The 21,081-nt window shown below is 34.1% G+C and overlaps 1 protein-coding gene and 1 long non-coding RNA gene across 2 annotated transcripts; both read right to left on the reverse strand.

The window, feature by feature from the left end:
* Positions 1–631: 631 nt before the first annotated feature.
* On the reverse strand, positions 632–9,990 carry LOC103312883 (piggyBac transposable element-derived protein 4). Its single transcript, XM_064358909.1, is given in 5 exon segments — positions 632–1,059; positions 1,360–2,004; positions 2,191–2,398; positions 9,482–9,582; positions 9,981–9,990. Coding segments are annotated over 5 exon segments (1,392 nt in total).
* Positions 9,991–18,736: 8,746 nt separating this feature from the next.
* On the reverse strand, positions 18,737–19,829 carry LOC135267051 (uncharacterized). The gene is made up of 2 exons (XR_010335293.1): positions 19,643–19,829; positions 18,737–19,582 (listed from the first exon to the last, which is right to left on the reverse strand). It is a non-coding gene; the product is annotated as an uncharacterized LOC135267051 (long non-coding RNA).
* Positions 19,830–21,081: the final 1,252 nt, after the last annotated feature.

Consider the following 21,081-nt stretch of genomic DNA (forward strand, 5'->3'; position numbering starts at 1 on the left):
GAAGTGCTAAAACATAACCTACTACGGTTTATATTTTTATACTTCGATAGCAATTTTTCTGATTCACACGTCTACCAACATAAAGTATGGTGCCAATCAAAGGAATCATTTTATTATTTTTATAAGTTAATAATTTATCATAAGCAAGGGTTTGAAAAAAAATTGATTTGACATTTATAATGATTTTAGTAATAGAAGCTACTGCTATTTTTTATAGGATTATACCATTTGACGTTTCATTCAATCAATATTAACCTTTTGGCTGCTGAATTAACAATTCTCTTGTAGCAGTGCTGTGCTGAATTAGATTTGGCCAAAACGGATTTTTACGTAAGTCGCAAGGTAAAATCACGCACGTACGTTAACGTGATCAGCACCAAAGACTTGATTCATAGCAAGTACATATACGTCTGCAGCACTGAATCTGTGTTATTGTTATACGTAAGCAGCAAAGAAAAATTTGCCATTTTTGGAAAATCATGAATTATGAAGAATTCATATACAAAATTTATTTCAAAAAAAGTAAAATTCAAAAATAAACATTCATTTTTAAAACATTATCACAGATTACATAAATTGTGACATTGTTGAACATAAAATAAAATTATGCATTCATAAAAAACATGTAAAATTAGAAAATTTTTTTGGTATGGTAAACTTCGAAGCAGGGAATGAGGCATAAAGCTTTGTCACATTCGGCACATTGGTAAGATGTGTCTCGTTGAGTATGTTTACATACAAAACATATTCTTTGGCATGTTTTCTTTCCTCCTGGAACCGGTGGGATTTTTTGAGGAAAGTGTCTACCGATTAGTCGAAGAGGATTGTCTCCAGAAGATGGACTGCCTTTTTTCGGAGTTTTTTGAATTTTTGCATATTTCTCCACAATTTGTCGAATTGCTTCTAACTGAAAATGTGCCAGTGTTGTACGGTTTCCGGTATACACCTTGTACATTGCATGGGCATTTATCATGCACAGAACTACCAAATGAAAAAAGATTTTCTTGTACTATTTAATGGTTTTTCGTAGACATTCTACTGAGCTCAGAAGCATATCCACTTTATCAACTAATCCCATATTTGCGTTATAATCCACAATACATGTAGGTTTTTTTACTTCTTCCTTAGATGTTCTGTTCACTTTTCCAGTACTGCTAAATCCATCATCACGTAAAGTACTCAACGTGGAAACTATTCTTCTGTCCTTCGATTTCAATGTCATCATTTCGGCGGTATGCTGACTTTCAATATCACCTTTTACTTTAGGGTCTGGCAACTTCGGCATATGGCGGCGATTGGTCCTGACAGTTCCGCATACATTTGTCTTGTGTTGATAAAGATGGAGTGCAAGTTCTGGACTAGAGTACCAATTGTCAATGTATAAATTATGCCCTTTGTCAAGGTAGTCCTCGAGAAGTGTTAGAACTATTGATCCCGATATGCTCAGATCGGAGGGTTTGATTTTCGTTTCTGAGCCAGTGTAAACAATGAATCCAAGAATGTAATCTGTCTCAACATCGCAAAGCACAAACATTTTTACGCCAAATCGATGTCTCTTAGATTTTATATACTGCTTGAAGGATAAGCGTCCTTTCCAGAGTACTGGCGACTCGTCTATACATAAATTTTCGAATGGCGTAAATAAAACCTTAAAACGGTTTGACAAAAAAGACATTACTAGGTCAATTTTGAAAGTACGTTCTCCTTTTTTTTGCTTTGTATTGTCGCAAAAATGTAATAATCGCAGCAATAATAAATAACGATCCCTCGGCATAACTTTAGAGAAAATAGGAGTATGTAACATGGGGTCAGTCGACCAACATTCGTTTACCTTTAGTTTTTTGTTGCGTGATATGAGCATTGTTACACCAAGAAATAAATATATCTCATTGGAATTCGTTTCAACCCATTGGTTCAGACGTGACTTATTCGGAAAATTACCTTGAGTGTCTTTCAGGTAAGTAAAATAGCGATTATTTTCTGTTGCAATTTGGACGGCAAGCTCTTCAGTAAAATAACATTCAAAAAAGTCAAGTTCTTTTGGGTGTTCTAGAAAACTTGATGGTTGGTGGAATCCACAAGTTTCATTTTCGAATTTATATACAGTTGGACAAAAACGTCCAGACTTCCACGAAAACACATCGTTTCGTGATCGCTTTTTAGGTATTTCTACACCTATAGATAAATCACTAGAGTCACTATCTTCGTCTGTGGTTATATCTTGATCACTTTTATCACTAACGTTTTCCAGTTCAGTTTCGATGTCAGAATCTTCTTCAGATTCGGCTGTAGTTATCAGCTCTTTCAAAGCAGAAACTTCCTCCTTGGACAAACCGACATAATTGTCGTTTTCGGCCATATGGCATGTACTGGAAAGACGTTGGTAGTGTCCATAGTCCTTCGAAAAAAAAAAAATTGTCTGTCTGGTGACGCGCTTGCAAGCACAGCACGTATAAATCCGTAGGCGGCAGGCGTTTTTAAATGTGCGGTACGTAAATATACGGGAGTAGCATGTAGATTTCGCTTTTTCAGAACGTATATGTACGTGTGCAGCAGTGAAAGAGTTAATAAAAAAAATGTATTTGGTTCTGTCAAATAAAAAAAAATTCCAGAGCTAAAGTTTTATTGAAAAAAAAAATAATCAAATCAAGAATAAATATTTATTTATACAAGGTTTAATATTTAGTATAATAGAATAGCCATTATTATCTATGCATTTCTGCATTCTTCTTCTCATACTGCCAACTAAGTTTTGATAAATATCCGTTCTTCTTAATTTGATTCTATACATTCAGAACGTTTGCTCTCAATAATTCCATTGTCCTTACGTGCGCTTCTTCCTGGGCAATCGTGTGCCATTCTCTCACCATGGTCTCCCATAAATTTTCAATTGGATTTAGATCCGGTGACCGTGCAGGCCAACGTAATAACTGGAATTGAAGGTGGTCGGCAAACTAGTCTTCTGTTATGTTTGCCCTATGTAAGGGGCAATTGTCTTGAACAAAGACAATTGGGTCCATCCATTTCTTTAACTGGATATAACGCAGTTACCGATGGCAACATTATATCTTCCAACAAATTCAAGTATTCCCTTGAATTAAAATTTGACGGGGTAATTTGCACTATCTCGCCGGGTCCCGCGTTGGACATCCACCCTCAGAATCCGGCACTCATCCTCCCACTTCTTCTATTTTCGTGAACATGTTCTGGTGCGTATCGCGTCCCATCCCTTCTCCATAACACCAACGGTGCATCTTGACTTAACGAAAATGTTTTCTCGTCCGTAAATATAACATTAGTCCAATCGCGATTTAAATTTTCTGTGCAAAATTCAAGCCTCTGTGCTGCTAGTGCAGGAGTTAATAAAGGCTTTTTGGCAGGGCGCCGACATTTAAAATCTTCGTTCCTTAATCGGTAACGAATAGTATAAACGCTCATTCTTAAGCCTAGCGTTTCCTGAATTTTTACCGACGTGGTAAATGGATTTTGATTTACTTTCTGAATAATTGCCTCGTCTTCTTGAGGTGTAGTCACTTTTTGGCGTCCTGGATGAATGGTGCGTAAAGATCGATCGCCAACTTGATTGCCCCTTGCGATCCATCGCTGGACTTGACGAATCTATAAAATTAGCAAAATTTTATTTATCCTTGCAGAATTTTTTGAGAATATTGAACCAACAACTATGGTTAATTCCTAAACAAGTATAATTTTAATAAATATATTTAATTATTAATCATTAACTATTTAGTAATGTTTTCTCCTCTAATGAAGTGTTGGACACAATAAATTCAATTTATTGTCAGTTTTGTAAATCACAAGACATTCTGTTTTAAAGCTCATTTTTTTAAATGATTATTTCTTTCCAGACCTATAACTCGCTTATGGTTAGTCCTACAAGAAAAGTGCCTATAAGTATTTTGTAGGAAATTTTATCAGTTTTAATTTAAGAAGATAAAAACTGATAGGGGTAACCGTTTCCGAGATATAAGCAAAAAAACAAAAAAGACTGCTATAACCTCCTCCCCCTTCTCGAGCTCGCCCCCACCCTCGGGGACCTTTGATATATGTCTACCCAAGTGTAAAGGAAGCTTATAAAAAAGATTCCAACTCTAGGAATTTTTTCCCCCGATTTGTCTAATTTGACTAGGCTAACATAGGAAGTTCCAAAGGGTGAAAATTGCATGAGTGTGACATCTAATATCAACAGAATGTCTTTGTAATTTACCCATTTTTTCCTATGAGTAGTAAGTACAGTGATTGAAACTATTTCTAAGTACACAGTAAAAAATATTGTTACACTATTCAACACTAAACGACTCTAAAAAAAGCGTATACAGGTCCACACAATTTAGAGTTAAAAATTAACTCTAGCTGTAGAGTATATTGCACTGTCGTTTTTACTCTAAACTAGTGTTAATTTCTGTTACACTAATATTGTCTTGACAGAGTATTCGGAACTGGTGTACTTTTTAGGGAGTATTATGTATTATCTATCTAAAGTGATTCATTGTAGTAACTCTACATAGAGCTACATTTTTTCTCTTAAAAAGGTAAAATCTAAAAAAAAACAATATTATTTGAACTACTATATATTTTATAAACTTAGTATAACAACCAAAATTTCGGAACAAAACACCATGCGCCATTTGGTCCGTGGTGGTGTATATTAAAAGTCTCTTTACATTTTAAAAAACAAAGATCAATAATATTAAATGTGTCTAAAAAAGATAAATGGAAAGCAGACAAATCCGAATTGAAAGTAACAGTTTCTAGTTTTTGAGTTACCAAAAAATAGTGATTGTCTATCACAACAATTTCTCGAATTATTTCAAATTGCGGCATATTGTGCAAATTACCAGTCCACTCATCCAAATCTTTCTTATACATATAACCTAATTTAAACCATTTTACAGTAGATACTTCATAATCATCATCAAAATTTTCTATCATTTCTGTGAACATCTCTCTAAAACGTAAAAGTTTAAACATAGTTTTTTTAATAGGACCGGTAGAAGTGGCCCTACTGTTATCCATTACTGAAGTTTGTTCTTTATAACTCATAGCCAATGTTTTGGCAATATTTTTGAAATTTCGAAACTGCACGACCATTTTTTTTAAGATGGCATGTTTCCCTTCGTGTCTCATTGCCCACAAATTAATCAATGGTCCCATTCTTCTGATTACGTTTGGATAATGAATCATAAAGTGCATTTTTTGTGTCAGATGTTGTTTGAAAACTGTTTGAAATAATTGATGATGATCAGCAATTTTTATTTCTAATTTATTTAATAAAACATCTGGTATTTTTGGACTAAATATAATACGCATAATTTCAAGAAGTTGATTAATAAGAGTCCTCGTATTTTTTATAAGAGCTAATAAATCGTAAAATATTAGGGGGAAAATATAGCCAGGCACCATGATTGGGAAGCTCTTTGATGGAAGCTCTTTGATTTAGATTGCTTTTTTCTAAGACAATTGCACTAGGTTTATTTGACTCATTTAGGTAAACGAAATTATAACATCTTATTCTTTCATTAATTTGCTCAAGAGATATTAATTTAAATTTGATTAACTGGTTAATAATTATTTTAATATCAATATGAACAACTCCTTCCAAAACGTCATGCATAATATCTACGCTAACAGAATCACATAACTTAAAATATTTCAAATCGTTTAGAATATTGCGATATTTAATTCCATTAACAATACCCTGAGTGTCTAATAATCCACAATCTCGTTCATAAATTTCGCTGGTTCGCCAGAGTTCTGCAGAATCATAACATGTTGTTTTCGTTCGTTCCTTAGGCATGAGACAAATTCTCCAAAAAATTTTTGCCTGAAAAGACAACACCATTCCGTGCAAAGCGTTAGCTCCTAAGTTATGAGCCAATGATGTGATAGTTCCATAAACAGGCTCTTCAAAATATTGTGAATGAATACCTGTTGTCTCTAATACTTTTATGTTGTCTATAATGGGAGTTAAAATAGCATTTAAATAATTAATTTCATTAGAATTTGGATCATGCTTAAGATCGTTTGTATAAAAGAGTGCCAAAAGGTTACTCAGGTGAGAATTATAAAATGGTGACAAATTTTGAATTGTAAAATAAAAGGCTCCTAACTTATGACATGTAGCTTTACTACCTATTGGATTTGTAGTTTCAAAATCATCGTAGTATATTTGAAGTTGTAGATAATATTTTTTATTTTTATGTAAATAATTGTTTTGTAAATATGTACCATTGTTATTTCCTTAATTGGATCCGTCTTGAAGAACTTGTCGAAGCCAGGAATTTTTGTCAGTAAGAAATTTTATTGTTTCCAAAATAGAGATATATTGAAACGTTTTGGGTACCATTTTTTCAATTCTAGTATTATGCTGTGTGTCTAATATCATTTCGGATCTCATTCCAATAACTATTTCACAGGGGCGCACGACACAAGAACCAATAAAATTACGGCGTTTGTATATCGAATTGTATTTAGAAAATTCACTTTGAAATTTCTTTAAATTATTATCAATATAAATTGTGGTAACGTCATGAGTGCAATTTTTTTTTAAATTTTCCAAAACATTTTGCATAAAATCTGTAGTAAAATCAAAAATATTTTGTATACTGGAATTTGGTAATTCCATTGACTGCAGTTGACGTACATAAATGCGAAATAAATCTTGCAGTGACTCGACTGATGGGTCATCAATGTCATCATCTTCCACGAGTTCTACGTTTTCTATATCAGTAACAGTTTCGAACTTATCGTGCGAATTTTATCAATGGTGACAAATAACGGTCAAACTGAAACTAAAAGAACCGAAATTACTATTTCGTCTTTAACAAATAACACATTTGTTACAATAATAAAGTATTTTTGAGAGAGTATGTAATAATCGATTTTGGATTGAGTTACAGTGCCGAATTTCTTGTTCTCGACCAGGTAAAGAGAGGTAGCCGATAATTGGGATTAAATAGTGCGAACTATACTCAGAACGTTCGAAGAGGAGAGGTGTTCAAGCAAGCGCGTGAACGCAAAATTTGAAATTGGATTTTAAAAAAAAGTAATTAACAAAATGCTTTCTTTACAATTGTATGTTGTTCTTAAATTCAGTCACTACTTCACAGGTCAGTTTGTATTTCATCTTAAGTATTGGTAACCGAGTTTAAACGGGTTAAAAAGTCGATTTAATTTGTTGTTCGATTAATAAAACTGTAAGTTCAAATTGCTTGAAAAAAATATGGTGACTTTCTAAGGACCTTACCAATAATATACATTTTGAAAAAATTTGTTAGTGTCATTTAAAAATAAAATGGGATAAATCTCAATTTTTAGCCATTTGATTTTTTTCTTTAAAAAATGGTACTATGTTTTTTGATAATTGTTTTATATTGTATATGACTTAATTGTAATACTTAATTTTTTTCATGCTATTTGGACTCTAGGTTTTTCCATAAAAACATTAAGATTATTACGCTGTTTACCCCGTTATCACTTGGTTACAAATATTTAAATCGACATAAGAACTGATCTGTGAGGTAATAAGTGAACCTAGGAACATCATCCAATTGTAAAAAAACGGTTTTGTGTATTATTTTTCTTAAAAATTCACTTTCAAATTAATGCATTCGCACGCCCACCTGGACGGTGAGCCCAGTATAATTCAACCTTAAGCCCACCCATTTCATTGAAGCACCAAATTAATTGTTCTATGAAAAGAGTACACAACTGAAAAATAATCCTGTTCCAGGAATAATTAGACCTGGCGATTTTATCAATGAAAGATGTAGTAGGAAAGGTGAAAAATAATCTATTTGGCAAATGATTAGACTTGTTGGTGTTTCATTATATTGTTCAGAAAAATACTTTATTTAGTGAACCATAGTTCACAGACGATATTAGAAAATGTAAATAAAATATACTAGATTAAATATGAAAAATGGTTGCAATATGTCCTATAATTGTGGTATTTTGTTATCAATTGAATCCAACTTTAAGTGAATCAAAACAAAATATTTTTTTTATTAATCATATTTTTTAAATCTTTAAAATTTCTCATGCATTGTCAGTGATTGAGAACAATTATCAAAAGTAAATTTTTGTTTTTATTCAATTAGTACTTACGTACGTAACATAATTAAATAAATTTTCATTCAACAAATTTTTATCTGTTGGAAATTTGACCTTACTAATGTAAGAATCACTAAACTAAAATTAAAGCCAGAGGCCTAAAATATCAGTTTATTCGGAATAATAATTAACAACTTGTTTCGTCATATGACAACCCGACTGAACTTTATGGTATTTCTTCCAAGACGGTACAGCCGCCCTTAAATGGTTCCCAAACCCCTCAGGTTTCGTCTACCCTCTTGCCTGTACAGTGTCACACGTCGCATACCGTTATGGACGGATTTATGATTATGCCTAGCTTGGCGGGGTTGGGTGCCGCTAACACTCGGCCATCCTGAAACGGTGGAGCCCCTGTGTGCGGGGGCTGTCGGTTGTTCTTGTTGGTACATGAAAATTTCAAATTCTAGTACACAAAAAAAACTTTTGTACTTGGACCTCAGTCTGGTACGAAAAAGCATCCCACTACTTTTTCTCAAACCCAGACCCGTCACTTGGTCAGTTTAAGATACACATAAAATATGGATTTTTTTGTACAACTCCCTAATAACCAAATTATACCAACACAAGCAAAGCGAGCATTAATAGTCCATAACGGTTGGACCAGTCAGTATTTAATTAACATTCAACCACGTCAAACTACTTCTGGGATCAAAAAGATGTGCAGTCGCATCACTTTTCTACCAGAAGAAGGCTGGAAGAAATTAATACTACATTTGACGTGCATTTCTACTAATTCAAATCTGCAACGGAAATGTAATTCCCGCTCATTTCCTTGCAACAGAGTCGAACCACATTCATTAACGAATTCTGCAACGGAAAAGCAATTCCCGCTAATTTCCTTACATCAGATTCGAACAACCCTTATTAACGAAATGTGAAGGGTCAAATTAACACTTCATTGTTTTGTCATTAATAAGGACACAAGTGTCCAACCAAGTCGAATCACCAGCATTCCAAACTCAAAGTTCATGCCCCCATTGAAAAGAGATCATCTGCGGTACGTTTACGTAAATTAGCGTAGCGGTGCGTAGTCAGGCAAAAGCAGATCAAATTTTTTTTTGCATTGAACTTAAAAGGCACTTTCTAGTCAAAAAAGCTTGTAATACATTAGCAACTTGCTTTAGTTACTCATTAGAAAGACGATATCAAAGTAAGTCAAAAGAAAACCACCAGATAGTATAAAAAAAAATATTTCATATAATAACAACCGACAGTAACCTTCCTACGGTCGCCATACGTCGATTTCAGAACCTGTAGCCGTCCCATCGTACGCGGCGGCTAGGTCCCCCAACCGGAAGATATCCATGGGGGTGTGGGGTCAGATCTTAGTTACATATTCAAAGGTTCCTACCGGGACCTCGGACAGCAACCTGTCTACTATGTCATCCGGAACAGGCCCATGCACCTTGACAAGTTTGGGGTTATAATCCCTCCAATATCCAGCTGGCTCAACTATAACACAAGAAAAATTCAGTAGAATCAATGTTAAACAAATAGCGGAAAAAGAGAAGTTAAATGAATTAAGGATGAACAGAAGAAAAAGATATAATTGTTTTTACATGTTTGCAATTATGTAAAGGCATATTGGGCGAAGAAACTGATGATGAGGTGTTCAATATTTCAATAATAGTGATAATTTTTTTTGTGTTTGAACCGAATTGACCGAAGTATAAAATTTAATGTGGAGTTACTAACTTTGTTTGATGAAGCAATAGACTCAAAATTTAAATAATAGCTACAAAGATCCTACTTAAATGAAAAATTACGAAAATATGAGGAAAGTTAAATTATCCGAAAAATAAAATACAGATGTAAATCAAAGAAAATAAAAAAAAAGTTTGGGTACTTACTTGATGACATGTTGAAAAGGAAAAATCGAAAATAAAAATAATCACACAATTGGGTGGGCAATGTGGAAATGAAATACAAATTGCGAAAAGGCGCACGTAAACTTTCAAAATCAAATGTCGTAGGGGGGACGAAGTCAAATCAGCCAATTAGAAACTACAACTTAGCACAAGTCAATTGTAGAGGGGAGGAATCCTTAATGTGTTGCTGTAGACTAATTAGAGAGAGAGAGAGAGATAGAGAGAGAGAGAAAAGAATAATATGCTCAAACTGTGAATTTTTATTTGCTAACGATAAATTGATGCCCGACTCAATGAAACGCATCTTAAATAGTCATTTTTTATTACGATAATATAACTGCCAAAATCCAAAACACTAAATTACGTTAACCACACAAACACTTGGGGCCCCACGTCCAGTTCATTCCAATACATGGTCATATTGCCCCATCCCCCATCTATATGTACGGCCGGGTGATTTGAAAATGTCATGCCAATAAACCCCAGCACTTGCGGTACTCCAACCGCAACTATCGGTGACAATAAACTATATTTAGTCGTAAACGTGAGAACACGAAATAATTTTAGTTTTCAACTTGAAACAATTACTTAAAATAAGATTTCATTTCATGTTTTTAGTAAATTTCAAAGTCATTATGTTGACGAAATCCGTAATCGATGCAACTAATAATAAAGCTGATTCCCATTACAATTGTCATTTAATTCGTATTGAGAACGATACCTTCACTAGAATTGGAAAAGAGAATAGAGTTATTGGATTAATGGGTTTATTAACATAGTGATTTTTAAAATTACTACGAACATTATAAAATTAAATCTAATTTTAAGCAGTTGGAAAAGTAAAATTATTTCTTGTACCCAAGTTTAGTTTATTGCCACAGATGTTTGCGGTCCGAGTACCTACCGATCCCAAACTGGGGTTTATTGGCATGACATTTTCAGATCACCCTACTGTACATTTGGACGCCCAACTGCAGGCGGTTCGCCAAACCCTAGGTCTAAGAAAAAAAGCCCTCCCACGGCGAGGTGCACGGGTAGGCAATGAAGAACTAAGGGCAATAACAGCGGCGAAATTTCTTATATAATTACGTGACGTCGACCCTCTGAAACAAATAAAACAATATGTCACAGTACTTTCAAAAATTTAATATTGAATAAGTCGGACAGTAATAACGCTACTAATAACGCAGGATCTTTCCCAAAAATTAGGAAACCACTAAGTACAGAGTCACGTGAAATCGGGTGAAATCGCGAAATTATAGTGCCGGTCGCAAAATCAAAATTTATCGATAGGTACTGAGCAAGGCATGCGAATATTTACAGCTCTAAAAGAATTATTGAAAATATTAGGTACAATAAGTTTCATCGGAAAATCTTAATGTGTTTACAAAAATCGAGGAAGTGATTAATTAGTACTGTTTCCTTCCCGTATAAGTACCGTAATTAAACGGTCGTAAAACTAAATATAAAGGTAAAAGTGAGAAGGGAAGGTTTGCTAAGTTATCTAGGTGAGAAAAAGAATCCAAACATCGAAGGGTTGGTCGTCAAGCGAGAACCAACTTCTTGGAACAGTATCACATTACCTACACGCGCCAAGTGTGGGCTAAATTCGGTAACACCTCATTTAAAGCAATTAGCAACATCAAAATTGAATTGTATCGCTTACGATAAACATGGCAAACCCAAATAATCTAGAACTAGGACAGAGGAAAACCCACCTCTCCCACCACCAAGAGGAAACGCATTAGAGTTATAGACTGCAGCGACGCAATTAATACCCCATTACTCAAGAGAAGGTTCTGTACGTATCTTTTTAAGTTACGGTCGGGTGATTTGAAAATGTCATGCCAATAAACCCCAGCACTTGGGATCGGTAGGTACTCTAACCGCAACCATCGGTGGCAATAAACTATATTTAGTCGTAAACTTGAGGACACGAAATAATTTTAGTTTTCAACTTGAATACAATTACTTACAATAAGATTTCATTTGATGTTTTTAGTAAATTTCAAAGTCATCATATTGACGAAATTCGTAATCAATGCAACTAATAATAAAGCTGATTCCAATTCCAATTATCCTCTAATTTTATTAATTGTCATTTAATTCGTATTGAGAATAAAATTAATCAAAAATGAAAATTTTATTATTTGTTGATTCCAACAGTTGACTCGAATATAATTGCCTTAAAAGATCTGACGTTTCTAGTAAATTTAACCGTCGAAACCTTTGGCCGATGAAACCAAGTTCAATAAAGATGTTGTTTAATTCGCGTTGCTAAATAAATTTGTTCTCCCTATGATATTCAGCGAAAACTAATTGCATCCCTTTTTGTAACAAAAATCCAAACACGATTACCAAAGTGACAAACTGTAAACAAATTTTTGGTAAAAATTTACAAAAAAAACATAGTTTTGTTTTTAACTGGAGCTATCTTTTCTTTTCTATATCTTTTTCTTTTCTATATTCTATTTCTTGTTAAAGAAATTGTAATAATCATTGAACAAGTATCAAAATAGGTAGAATTTTTAAAACGCATAATTCACAAATAGGCCTTTAGAGGCAATCAATTTTTTTTTAATTCATTAATTAATTTTTTTTATTTCGAAATTAATTTTATTTCACATTGAGAATTAAACGACACCTTCATTAGAATCGGAAAAGGGAATAGAATTATTGGAATAACGAGTTTATATGGTCGAAAATTATTTAGTTTTTTGTTGATAAAGTGTCTTCAACAGTGATTTTTGCTTTTTCTTTGCTTCTACGTGTTAAAACCACGTGAATCGTCATCTATATTTATTGTTTATCGTGTAAGCAGAGTACAATTTTAATTTATTTTAATTTTAATTAATTGAAAACTGACAAAGCTTGCCTAAATGTATTTTAGTTTTCACCACAAAGAAAATGAATTTGTCAAAACCAAAGCAAATTATTCAAAATGTTTTCTCACTTACTACCTGCCGACTCTTTACTCCTAAAATGTTAAGCTGGGTTCGGAGAATTTGTCCAAAGCTGAGATAACAATGAAAAAAACAGTGAACAATACGTTTTTGAAAATAGTAATACCTGAGTTCATGATACCAGTAATTTATTTGACCAATTCTTGTTTTTTGGAGGAAAAAGTTAACACAAAAAAACTGACTACGTTAGAAGCTTTGGCATAAGATGGCATCTCATCTTTTGTATTACGCCTTCGGTCTTAATATAAGTAGTTCTATATTAGTTCCGGTCATCGAACATTTTCTTGCAGAAGTTGTTCCAAAAAACTGTTTAGGAATTTTTCAACAAGGAATCAACAAAACACTCAATGATATTTATTGTACACCCCAAACAGGCTGGATAGAAGGACCAATTTATTTATCCTAAGTATTTTAAATTTTAATTTGTGTATTAAAGTCTACTATGAGTTTTTTTTTAATTAATTTAAGGCAAAAGTTATACAAAAAAAAAATATAAGAATGGTTACATAAGCGCAATATAAAGGTTAGATCACGAAACATAACCGAAATGAAAGCGAGATGTAACGGAAATTATATCGGGTTCGTCAAGTTTTACACTCAGGCACTTTACACCTCTTAGAAATGAGAAAAAAAATATGAAATAAATATTTTCCACTGCACTGATATCCTATCTCGCTAGGGGGGAAAAACTTTTTTTCTATTAATTTATTTTTCAATAAAAAAGAAAAAAACATGTGACCAAAAAATCACATTGGCTATTTTTTACATCAATGGATCGAAATGCGAAATAAAATTATTCTAGAAAAATTTGACTTGAAAAATATCGTTAGAATTTGATTAAAAGCCATTTTGATCTTATTCATCGGGAGTTTCAGTCTAATTTATGATGGACAAGATTGAGTAGTAATAAATATCCGCTAAAAAAGGACCCACTACCTACCCCATAACAGTAATGACTGCAGAAATTTTACAACTAGCGGCACGGTCCCCTCGGGCAGTTTTAAAGCCAGGACCGGAACACTTAACACTAACGTGTTAAAAATGTTTTTATTAAAATATTACTTCAGATGTTTAAATTGATGACTATTTTGGTCTAAGCACAAACGAATTCTTCGTTTACAATTCGCATGAACTCTTGCCGCAAGATTTAAAGATTAACATTCCACTTGCAATAAATAGATAAAATAAATGGGAATCCGGGCCTGAAAAATTCTTACCAGCTGCCTCAACCTTCAAATCCAACAATGATCGCGTGCCAATTTTACGACAAATGAAATAAATTTTTGAATACCACCATCCTGATGGAGACCTTTTGTGAAAGTGATTTACAATTTTACCAAACTTCATGGGAAAAAAGCTGCCCCAATATCAAAACGCAAATTAAAAATCAACGACATATTTTTTAGAAAATTTAATTAGACACTTTGATGCACTACCTCAAAATACAACTATAGACAAAAAATCGTTGACATTAGACTATGGTTAACTAAGCGAAAGTGAAAAACACACCATACAAGTAAACATTTTAAAAATTGATCAAAACGTTCTTCTATACAATAAAATCACATGTGAATTTTAGATACATAATAAAGAGGTATAAAGTGCTTGAGTGTAAAACTTGACGAACCCGGTATAACCGAAATATAACCACGCGTAAAATATAACGGAGATATATAACGGCAACACAACCGCGCGTAGATAACGGTTATATAATGTGGTTAACTAACAGTTAGCTTATAAAAGCGTCACATTTGTGAACTGGCGGCTATATTGGAAAGTTACATCTCGGTTATATAAGTGTGCTACTAGAGCATGATCGGGGAAACGGTGTGGAACCCAACAATGTTGACAGAATGCGACAAATACGCTGTATTATTTTAAGGAAAAGGCCATTTTATAAAACAGGTAGACATTCCGGATGCGCCAAAATACCTAGTCGTGGAACAGTAAGATAAGGTATTTGCAATTTTGCTAATCAAACATCACGCTATATGTCATATGCGCGTTTGGCAAACAGAACACCCGAAATTAATGGTAACAGAATCAGAAGTTAATGACTTAAACAAGCGAAGAAAAATCATACAAAAAAACATCGATTAAAACTGCATATATAAACTCAATTTTTTTATATATGGAGCAATCCCTTAAAACAACAGTTGACCCAGCTTATGTTTACACAATTCACCGAAGATGCCTTTTGAGAAGAGAAATACTGAAGAACAGATTAGCGTTAGCACCGCTGGCATCTAATGTGGTCAGCACACTAGAGAAAGGTCAGTTGGGTTTCATTGGGAAAGTAGCAGGCGAAGTATTGTGCATTCTGCAATGCGTACCCCGAATTGTGGAAATCCGACGAGAAAATGAATGCTTTATGGAATTACCAGTCAGAGTAGAAAATGAAACATATTTCATGTTACCCGTAACACGTATTTTGCAAAGATATACGGAACAAATAGAATGCAGCATGACAACTCACATAAAAGTTAATGCCAAGAGTACCCAATTTCCACCACAATGGTTTTTCTGAAAGTGAACCTCATGTAAATAATGGGGTATATGTCGAATTTCGATAGTAGCGTCCTCTCTAGAGTTATAATTATTATTGTTGCCCTGTCAAGGTCCGTGTCGCTACTTTAAGTATACATGTCGCAGCCACTTGGCGAAATCAGACATTTCATGGAATGTCTAGAGAATTTTCATGAAATGCTGTAGACATTTCATGAAATGGCTAGTGACACTTCATGAAAAGTCTAGACATTTCATGAAATGTCTGATTTCGCTAAGCAGCTGCGATATATCCAATGGCTTTGCTTACCACTAGCCCAAAATCTTAAATTCCAGTAGATGACGCGTGGAAAGGAAATTGTAATTCTTGCAATTTGAAAATTTAGGGAAAATTAATGTCACAGTTGTTAACATAATTGACAAAATGTTGATCTAACGCACAAATAATCCATTTTTCAACTTAATAATCATTGTTTCACATTTCATGTTGAATTATTAAAATACCAAGTTTCCGAAATTGTTAAGTTCCAAACTGAGAACAAGGTAAGAACAATGAAATTACCTACTTTAATCCAAATTCAAACGCATAAGGAAAAATGTACGTAACAACTGAGGATATACTCTGTAATTTGAGAAAACGTTTAAAAAATAACGAGCAGGAAATGGTACCAAATCCTGTGCCATTCTTGCTGCCAAATTCTAAAACGATTGCTCGTTTCAGATCATTTTTGTCATTTCGATTAATTCGGTAAGTAAGGCGCCCATACTTTTGGTGTCTATGGGACGTTTGTAGTTTTACTTATGTTTATTATAGAAAGTTTAGTTCGTCCCATCTGTAGCAGACTCTAAACCTTTATGGAACAGTTTTGAACAAAAATAAAAAAATGCATTTCACATTGGGGAACACAAACGTATCTCACTTTTCCTTAAAATTTGTAAGATAACTTACGGTATACGTCTTATTGTCTTGGACATAAAAACTTTGCAACAGATACTTTATTATTTTTTTTTGTGTCTTCATTGTACATGAAGGACAATCTACAATAAGCATACAGCGTTAGGCAAAAGTATGGAATCGAGCGTTTTGTGCCTAAACTATGTTTCTTACAAAAATTAATTAGTACAACACTAACTACTTTAAAAATATGATCATGTTCTCGTGGTCGGTCAATGTTGATCAGAGTTCTATCAGACTATGGTAGAGACAATGGTAGGAAACATATGGTCGATAATCGTGTTTATCACTTTGTTAATCGTACGAAAAACTGTAGATTTTCGAATACCATACATGTTTGCTACCTATTTCCTAAACAATGTAGTGTTAGAAGAAGTTGCTGTTCTGCGATTAGAGCCCTATTTCTTCTGTTATTAGGTTGTCGATACTGCCCAACACTTTGCAATATAAATTGAATTTGCCTTCTAGTCAGTCTAAACGATTCTTTGTAGTCAAAATTATTTTCAACTATAAAATTAATTCTTTCTTTATATTCTTTCTTCCATAGTTTTCCTCGTTATCACTAGAATCTTCACTAGAAAATAGTTGTTCTAACATCTTACAGCTTTGAATAAGTGGTATGAAAAGCGACAAACTTACTCTGTTAGTAATTCACTTGTCATTTAGTTTACAATGGTGGAACACAATAATAAAATATTATGTCACTTTTCAATTAACTTTTCATTTGCAAAATAAATTATTATTGGGAGAGTTGGGACACTGAACGTCAAACCGAGCCAATTTTGTATTATGTGGATAAGGTATATACTTCTATCCTTTTTTATTAAAATTTTTGTTACATAGTAACTTATGTCAGAGGTTTATGTCGAAAATAATTTCAAGGTTATTTTTGTCAAATGCATAAAATGACATAATTTTACGTCAAAAACCAGGGACGTAGAAAACGTAGAAATTTTGGGATTACTATTTAAAAAAAGAAAATAATTGAATACCTACAAATATTAATGTTCACATTTCTGAAATTTTTCGATATTTATTTTAATATTAAATACTTAACTTAAAACATACTTCAATGCTAAAAATGCTTTTCTTTCAGTCACAATTTTTAGTTAAACATCTCGTCCCAAAAATTGGGACAATTTCTCTCTCTTTCATCGCTGATTACCATTTCTTAAAGTTAAGGAAAAAATGTTTATGATGAAGAGTTTAGACGTAAAATTCTTGTACTTACAAAGAAATATCTTTTAAAATTTGAAGTTCATATAAAAAACAGTGAATTGACGACGACTGCCAGTATAAAGCATTTCTAACGCAGTTAGTCGACGAAAAATGGAAAAAAATTTTGACAAATTTATTTGACTTTTCGCTAAATTTCAAGTGTAACACCACTGATTTCTATCCCAATTTGTTTTTTTACACATTCCAACCGACGTAAATGAAACAATATTTCGAAAATTGACATTCAGTGTCCCAAGGAACTCTTCCGGTACTCTAAGACATAGTATATCTATGTTTTTTGAGATTAAATATTCTTGCAGTACATCCACTTTTTTCACTATAGAATATAGGAACTCTAGATGTGCCAACACTGGAAATTATTTCCTAGGAAACCTTTTCAAAAATAATTTATTTTTATTGTTGCTCAAACTCTATGGCGATCATGACTATTAGACAACGTTGCCACATATTATTTATCTAAAATCCGTTATTTATCAATTACTTTAATACAAAGAATTTTTTTACTATTTTTATCTTTATATGTAACCAGTTCTCCACCACGCACCATTGAGTTCCCTAGTAGCACCGAATATTTGTAAAACATTTGAAATAAATATTCCATCCATGTTTTTTTGACAGATGCTTAAATAAGAATAATATATTTCTTTGAAATATTTATAAAAAATATTTATAAAATATATCTTTAAAATAATTCAATTATATTTGTTGGAAATGTCTATACAAGGTTTGGCGCTATTTTCAAAATAAATAAATTTGAGGCTTTATTCACGTAGCACTTTGGAACTGGTTCCGAACCGGTTCAGAACTGATCTTGAATGCATGCACAGTGTGTTGTTGCTTACAATTTTATTCAACGCAAACCAAAAAAAAAATCGAGACTTGAAACCTCAATAAATTATTGTGGTTGCAATTTGCAATTAATTTAAGCCTCGATTTTTTATCCCCCCACGTTGAATAAAAAGCTGAAGCAGTAATGCACCGTGTAGATCAATCCTGAACTAGTCCGAAATAAATTCCAAAGTGCTGCGTGAAAAAAGCTAATATAAATTTTGGGATAGGTTTACAACAACAATATAAATGCTAAACTGTATATTATGTTTATTACAGTTTTGTAAACTAAAAATAAACAATTCAAAAATATACTGGGTAAGTCCTTCATCTAGGCATGCTTGATAAGACCTACACCGTCAATGATATCGAAATGAGTCAAAGGGCACTGCAATTGGGAGGTCAAAGTGCATTTTATAAAAGTATTTTGCTCTAAACAGGGTGCTCCATTTGTACAGTGCAGCCTATAACATAGTTTTTTTAAATGGCACCCCCTGTATGTTTTTACATATTTCAATTTGCACTTTTTTAGGCTTTAAAAATCCGTTTAGTTTTTTCAATTTGCTTTAACTGTTCAGAAGTTATTTAATGTTTTCTACAATTTAGTGCGTCTGCAGGCAATTGTAGAAAAAAAATAAATACCTTCTGGATAGTTAAAGTAAATTGAAAAAACTAAACGGGTTTTTAAAGCTTAAAGAATTGCAAATTGAAATATGTACAAATATACAGAGTGCCATTAAAAAAAAAACTATGTTATACGCTGCACTGTAAAAATGGAAGACCCTGTATAGAGCAAAATAATTTTAGAAGATGCACTTTCGCCTACCATGTGCAGTGCCTTTTGACTCATTTCGATATCATTGACAGTGTAGGTGTAATCGAGCACGCCTATATCAATGACTCACCCAGTATGTAAACTTCTTAAAGTATTACAAAACAAATAAATATTAAAACAAAAAACAAAACAAAAATATTACATATTAATATTACATATTAATTCTTATTCAACCTGGATTTGGCTGATGCCAAATATACACCAATTGATTTTTTAATGTCGGTGTCCAGCACAGAGGGAAATCTCTTACGCAATGCGGCTACAATAGACATAATTACAATAACATTTAAAATTAAATACTAAGAAAGAAGTGACTTACCACTTATTGCATCAAAAATGCTTTTCAACGAAAAAAATGCCAACTTCTTTTGTTTTCCACAGCCGGAATATTTAAGGGCCAGATCTTTAGTAATTAATTTATTAAGCATTGCGAATACCGCCTTGTGAGAATCCTCCCCACCAAGAAGGAAAAGTCCGTGCACCTAAAAAAAATATCTAAATAATGAAATGACTACACCAAACATTTTAACTTACAAGTTCATTAAATAGTTTGATATTATGGAGGTTTAAGAGGTACTTAAAATACGTTTCTCTTTTACACAAGGTTTATTCACACACGGTATTCGTACAACCATATAAAATAACAAATGGAGGCTGATTACGCGACACGCGGTTTTGTTTTTGCGGGACTTGAGAACTGACGTCCCCTCCCCAGAGGGCGCCACATCACTCCCCCTCCAGTGGCTACATTACACTAGGTGCATGGACGCTGTCAATGCGGAATGTAGTCGCGAAATCTAATCGGAGGTCGGGTCGATCTCTTATCCTCCCTGGAGGCGCGGCTGGCCGAAAAAGGGACGGTTTGTGGAGGTTGGGGTTCAGCGACGTCCTGTGCCAAGAATGCTGGTTTGAGGCGATCCAGGTGAACTAGGACTGCCTTGCCGTTGACGTCAATTTTGACGTTATTTTCTCGCCTTTCAAGGACTTCGTAGGGGCCTGTGTACGGCTGCTGTAAGGGTCGTTTCACGGCGTCTTCCCTTAAGAAGACATGGCTACATCTCTGCAACTCCTGGTGCACGAACACTTTTCGCTTGTCGTGGGCTGTTGCGGGTACCGGCTGCAACTTTCTCATGTGCTCTTTTAGTAGTCCGACGAATGTTGCTGGGTCTTCGTACCCGTCGTCGGTCTGCGCGCTAAAGAAGAATTCGCCAGGGATTCTCAGCTGCGAGCCGTATGTCATCTCGGCAGGCGAACATTGCAGATCTTGTTTGAGCGCCGTTCTTAGCCCTAGCAGAATTGTCGGTAAGATGGTTAGCCAGTTGGGGTTTTCGTGGCACATGATGGCGGCTTTGATGGTACGGTGCCAGCGCTCTATGATTCCGTTGCACTGGGGCCTGTAGGCCGTGGTTCTGCAGCGTTTTATGCCGAAAAGATTGCTCACAGCTGTCATGAGGTGGGACTCAAACTGACGGCCCTGATCGGTGGTTATTCGGAGAGGACATCCGAATCGTGCAATCCACGTGGAGTAGAAAGTTCGGGCGACAGTTTCGGCGGACATGTCGCGCATGGGGGTGACTTCGGGCCAACGGGTGAACCTGTCTGTCATAGTCAGGCAATATCGGTGTCCCTCTGCTTCGGGCAAAGGCCCCACGATGTCGATGTGTACATGCTCAAAGCGAGTCCCTGTAACGTTGAACTTTTTTAGCTCGGTTCGGGTGTGTTTTGTTACCTTGCTGCGTTGACAAGGTATGCAAACTC

This window comes from Tribolium castaneum, chromosome 9, assembly GCF_031307605.1.
Source record: "Tribolium castaneum strain GA2 chromosome 9, icTriCast1.1, whole genome shotgun sequence".
Taxonomy (NCBI): Eukaryota; Metazoa; Arthropoda; class Insecta; order Coleoptera; family Tenebrionidae; genus Tribolium; species Tribolium castaneum.